At 42.7% G+C, this 6,037-nt stretch overlaps 2 protein-coding genes across 2 annotated transcripts in view; one reads left to right on the top strand and one right to left on the bottom strand.

Moving 5' to 3' along the window:
* LOC122135992 (lipopolysaccharide-induced tumor necrosis factor-alpha factor homolog) overlaps positions 1-6,037 on the bottom strand; it is a 613,569-nt gene that overhangs the window by 225,324 nt on the left and 382,208 nt on the right. The gene's annotated exons all lie outside the window — the stretch shown is intronic.
* On the top strand, positions 769-1,287 carry LOC109085074 (nanos homolog 3). Its single transcript, XM_019099710.2, has one exon. The coding sequence runs from the start codon at positions 815-817 to the stop codon at positions 1,274-1,276; it is 462 nt and encodes a 153-aa protein (XP_018955255.1). The 5' UTR covers positions 769-814; the 3' UTR covers positions 1,277-1,287.

Genomic DNA, 6,037 nt, shown 5'->3' with positions numbered 1-6,037 from the left:
TGCAGACGCACCGCTCCTGGAACGCACTGACGGACCGCAACCGCGTGAACGCTGGAATCCGTTACATGGGTGCGTAAAAAAAAAAAAAATGCAACGCATACACACTGCAGACGGAGTATGTGTGAAACAGGCATAAGGTTGTTTGCAACTTGTGCAATGCGGAATTAGTTTACTGTAGGAGTTCTTCCAGTCTCAAGTACCACCTAAACACAAAGCATCCCCTTAGCTAATGCGGAAGATGCCGGGCCAAGCAATGTAGCGCAGGGGAAGAGTCGTCGTCAAACTACTATGTTTGAGTGCAGCACAGCTCTATCAGTACTAACAAGTACTACTTATTGAACATAATTTGAATGCCTTCGGCAGAATTCAAATAAGCCATTTTAATCTAGATTAATCTAGATTAATTCCAAGATTACATTGAGATTAATCTAGATTAAAAAAAAAATAATCTATGGCCACCACTAGTTTTTATACTTATCTAGTATCACTCATTTAAATGGGAAGCTTTTTATATCTTGTATATTTATACATTTTGTACCCCTCTGTCCTGTATTGTTGTTTTTATTGTTAATAAACAAACCACATCCATCCCCCACACTTTTGAAAAGCTTGCTACGCCCCTGACTAGCAACTCCAGTCCACAGTTTAAAAGTATTCTTGCTTTATTTCAATCTGCTCCACCAATCGTTTTCGTTTCAGAGGGCAATTGGCAAACTCATCGTGTCCTAATTGGTCTCCTGCCGTGACGTCCACCCTTTTAAACCCACGCGTGCTCAGCGCGTGCTTCACGGTTCTGTCGCACCTGGCGGATGTCATGGCATTTTCTCTTCTCCATTACATCTTGTCGGCTCATGGATCTATGGAGTCTACAAATCAGTACTTTCAGCCCTGGAAGGATTACATGGGTCTGGCAGACATGATCAGAGGCATGCAGCGGCCAGCAGAGCAGCCAGACGCGCTCCTGGAGTCTCCAAGCGGCCCGACGCGAGCGCACGGGACCCTGACGACAGAGAAAAGAGACCCGGAACGCGGCAAGAGCACCCGCAGCAACCCATCCGAGAAGAAGTTCTGCAGCTTCTGCAAACACAACGGAGAGACCGAAGCCGTGTTCACCTCGCACTACTTAAAAGACCGCGCTGGAGACGTGACGTGCCCGTACTTGAGCCAGTACGTGTGTCCCCTGTGCGGAGCCACCGGGGCCAAAGCGCACACCAAGAGATTCTGCCCGCTCGTGGACAAAACCTACAGCTCCGTGTACGCCAAATCAACATGGTGAACCGGACGTTTCTGGCCACGGTATACAAGAAGGACGTTTTTACGAGTAGTTTTAATATTCCAGTTTTAATTGTTCAATCCATAATGGCTTGTGTGTAAGTTTGCATGCATGTGTGCTTTTTGGTGTTGTTTGATTTTGCACGGTTTTTTGTCTTCCTCTTGTGTGCAGTGGTGTTTTTCACTCTAACAAACTTGTACACAAGCCAGTTGGCTTGCTACAGGTGCAACCACGTGTGAACTAGCGCTTTCTTGTTAATTTTACTAAAAAAAAAAAGTATCTTGTGATTAATCTGTGGTGAAATATATATAAACGCTTTTAGTGTTATTTACATGTGTTTCTCTTTAAAGCTGCCTATGTTTTGCATTAACATTTAAAAATCTCAGTCTTCTGTTTTATTTCTTTTTACAACATTTTGAAAACATTATCAGGTTTTGTTCACGTGACATCAGGAAGTTCATGTATATTTGCTTAAAAATGATTACCTTGGGACAAAACAAGAAAATGAACAACAGAACTTCTTTGGAACCTCAATTACATCACAGCACTTGCTTCGAAATTGGTTCAGTTTGACTCACACTTTTTTTTTTTTTTTTTTTTTTTTTTTTTTTTTTGTGTAGTCTACAAAAACATGACTTCACCGAATCAAACGCCAGCACACAGCAACAACCAGAAAGATTCATTTTATTTTATGCAGAATGTTTTGAACAGGAATTTGACCGATTTATGACTTCTGGAACTTTGAAGACCGTTGCTAAGGTTAATGACCCTTCAGTCTTGGGGGTCACACCCTGTGACTGACAGAATTACAATGTTTACTATGCTTGAACCCATAGGAAAAGTGTAACTTAGGCTTACTAAAACAGAGCAACTCTATGCATGTTGTGTCCTTGTCAAACAAGTGTGTAACTGAACAGTTGTGAACCAGTGCCTGCTATCTGAACTCATCCAGGTAAATTATCTGCTAGCCTTCTTTCTTTAATTTACATTTTTTTTTCTGTCCATTATATCATGCAGTAAAATACATTCAGAATCTATTGTTATTATGCCTATTTTCTGAGTTTGGAGCGAGGTTTTCTGCCTTGTTGCCCAAATCCAATCTTTCCCATGTGTCCATCAATAACTGACTGCAAGAAACATCAAAATTACGGTTTATGTTCAAAATCGTTCTTTACTGTTATTTATTAATAAACCTAATGGTAAAACCACAAAATCTGAATTGTGTTCAAGTGCTCAAAAATAAACTCCTGACTTACTTCAGAAAGGCAATATCTCTGATTAGGTCACATACAAGCTCTGTGGCATCTTCCAGATCACAGGAGGCTTCTGAGATGGGGAGATCCTCCAAACTGAGCAAAATATAAACCATGAAAATAACACCTTGCACTGTGCATTAATATTGTGGACAGTAAAGTCTGAAATTTAACCAGCCCTCTAGAAATCTAAACAGACCTCCAGTAACATTCAAAGTCGATGGTTCACTCATCTCACCTCAGAGGGATGTTGTTGAGCTGGGAATCTGTCACGGAGTGCATGGATAAGGGGCTGGAGAGATCCGCCCAGCGGCAGGATTCTGATGAGGCTCTGATGAAAACATTATCAGGTTTTGTTCGTGACATCAGGAAGTTCATGTATATTTGTTTAAAAATGATTTACCTTGGGACAAAAACAAGAAAATGAACAGAACTTTTGGAACCCTGTGTTCATATCACAGCACTTAAGCTGAAATTGGTTCAGTTTGACTACACTTTTTTTTTTTTTTTTTTTTTTTTTTTTTTTGTGTAGTTTTACAAAACATTACTTCACCGAATCAAACGCGCACACAGCAACAACCAGAAAGATTCATTTTATTTATGCAGAATGTTTTGAACAGGGAATTTGGACCGATTTATGACTTGGAACGTTGAAGACCTAAGTTGCTAAGGTTACGACCCTTCAGTCTTGGGGTCAGCACCCCTGTGGGACTGACAGAATTACAATGTTTACTATGCTTTTGAACCCATAGGAAAAGTGTTTAACTTAGGCTTACTAAAACAGAGCAACTCTATGCATATGTTGTGCCTTTGCTCAAACAAGAAGTGTAACTGAACAGTTGTGAACCAGTGCCATGCTAATCTGAACTCATCCGCGTAAATTATTCACAGTCTTTCGTCTTAATTTACATTTTTTTTTCTGTCTATTATATCATGCAGTAAAATACATTCAGAATCTATTGTTATTATGCCTATTTTTCTGAGTTTGAGCGGAGGTTTTCTGCCTTGTTGCCCAAATCCAATCTTCCCGGCGTGCAGGTGTCCATCAATAACTGACCTGCAAGAAACCATCAAAATTACGGTTTTCTGTTCCAAAACTGTTCTTTACTGTTATTTATTAATAAACCTAATGGTGTAAACCACAAAATCAGAATTGTGTTCAAGTGCTCAAAATAAAACCCTGACTTACTTCAGAAAGGAATATCTCTGATTAGGTCACATACAAGCTCTGTGGCATCCTCCAGATCAGAGGAGGCTTCTGAGATGGGGGAGATCCTCCAAACTGAGCAAAAAATAGTAAAACATGAAAATAACATCTTGCACTGTGCATCAATATTGTGGACAGTAAAGTCTGAAATTGAACCAACTTCTAGAAACCTAAACAGAGCTCCAGTAACATTCAAAGTCAATGGTTGTCTCACCTCAGAGGGATGTTGTTGAGCTGGGAATCTGTCACCGAAAGTGCATGGATAAAGGGCTGGAGGGATCCGGTTCAGCCGGCAGGACTCTGATGAGGCTCTTGAGCATCACTCAGTAAACTACACACTCTGTAAACAACTAAGGATGTACAACTCCAGTTTTAGTAACTTAATGCTGACTTTAAAGAATATGTGAGACTATTGGATACCAAACCTACATTGTAAATTTAGTCAAATAAAAACACCATGTAGTGCTGGTTTTGGTATTTCGTCAAAGGAATATTAGACACTGGTTTGATGACAACTAACACTGATTTCTGTCAACTAACACTTTATATTCTGGCCTTTTTCTCACCCAAAGCTATCTTAGAAGTCCTATGGACTACTTTTATTGTGCTTTTATGACTTTTCTAGCTCTTAAAAGCACTTCAGAGAACATTCTGCAGTGTATCTTCTTAAAATATGGCTTTGGAATGACGACTGTTTTTTTTTTTATTAAGTCAGGCAGCCTAAAGCTGATCCTGGAGGGACAGCATCCTTCAGTAGCTTAGCCCAAACAAATACGCATGGATACTCTCGGACTCCTGGAAAAGCTTAATTAACTGGTTCCTGGCGTTTGATTAGGGTTGGAGCTAAACTCTGCAGGACATGCCCTCCAGGAGCAGGTAGCTTGGACGCCTCTGCTTGAAATGTACTGTGTGGTCATCGTTCAGAAGAATAACTCACTTGCACATCTTCATTATCACCACCTGATGGAGCTGCAGGTAAGGACAAGCTCCACACGCGCCGTTGTTCTCCCCCAGTCTGCCTTTTCTCGGGGCTGTGGAAGTCTGAAGACTCAAACACTTATCTTCTGGTCTCGTGGATTACAGGAGGTGCACTACGGGCGGCCTCATCGGCTGAGTGATCCACGAAGCCCCGCACACTGTTCACTGGTGTGGTCACTAGAAGAGGCGTTCATGTCACATTCACACCGATCTGCACTGGCTTAATCTCATCACCTCCCACGACGCTTCTTTTCCAAAAAACTGGTTAGCTTCATTGGCCTCTTTTGGGAGCTTCAAGTGAACCGGCTATCACAACCTCTTCTTGAGCTGAAACATCAGTTGAGTCCTTGTGAACATCAGCTAAATCCACAGTACCAACCCAGGTGTGACCCTCACTGCTATCTTCTCTAATGTTGCTTTCAGTCGCATTTTGCTCCATGCACCTAGTTTCCTCATTTTGCTCAGGAGGGTTGCAGATCATCAGCATCAGCACGGGATGGGATTGCATTATCAGTTTCTATGAGTAAAGCAGACTCCCTTTGACATGCATTTGACCAGTATCTGAACGCCATTCCCAGGCTGCTCCGGTTCCTCCTGTACAGGTGTATCCTCCACTGAGCAAGCGGTTGTGAAGGAGGACACTGAATCCTCTTCTTCAACACCAAGCCACTGTCCACACCGTGACCTCTCTGACCGGCTCTTCGTTAGTGATTTGCCCCTCACTGCTCCTCTCCGGGCTTCCTTCAAACACATTCCCTCCAGTCCGTCACCCTTGACATGCCTCTTTCCGTCTCCAAGCTGCACATTCCCATTCCTCCTTCTTATTTTCCTCTTTACTAGAAGGAGCCCAGCAACCTGATCTTCAGCCGTCTGAAATCGGTCGATATAGGTCTCGGCTCGATTGTCTGAAGCCCTAACTGCTCCCCCCGTTGAGTTCAGGGTGCTGTATACGCCTCAATGTACAACTCTCTCTCGGTCTGATCATCCGGGACCTCTGATGATTTGAATTTCTCGTGATCTCACGCTCTGCCTCAGCTAGCTCTATACTGGGCTGATGTAATCAACAGTTTCTGTAGTCAAAGCAGAGGGGTGTGCTGTTCGCTTTTGGTCCAGTTTCTGGGGTTTGTAGGGGGTGATCGCTGCAGTCTTTTTCGCCGTCACGAGAGACCTCGGGTTGGATTTTGTGCCATTTTCAAGCGCATCCCCCGTTTGTCATCGTGGCTGGTTTCACTCTTCCGAGGAACAACAGGATCTGTCGTCTGAGTGCTCTGTCCAGGCTGATGTTCATCCAGCTTCTTTGAGCAAAAGGCATTGTGGGAATGTTGT

The sequence above is a fragment of the Cyprinus carpio genome, chromosome B1, assembly GCF_018340385.1.
Source record: "Cyprinus carpio isolate SPL01 chromosome B1, ASM1834038v1, whole genome shotgun sequence".
NCBI classification, from domain to species: domain Eukaryota; kingdom Metazoa; phylum Chordata; class Actinopteri; order Cypriniformes; family Cyprinidae; genus Cyprinus; species Cyprinus carpio.
This window is presented reverse-complemented; position numbering and strand designations above follow the sequence as displayed.

What these genes read in the sequence shown, in the direction of transcription:
- LOC109085074 (XM_019099710.2), top strand. Translation starts at nt 815, where the DNA reads ATGGCATTTTCTCTTCTCCATTACATCTTGTCGGCTCATGGATCTATG.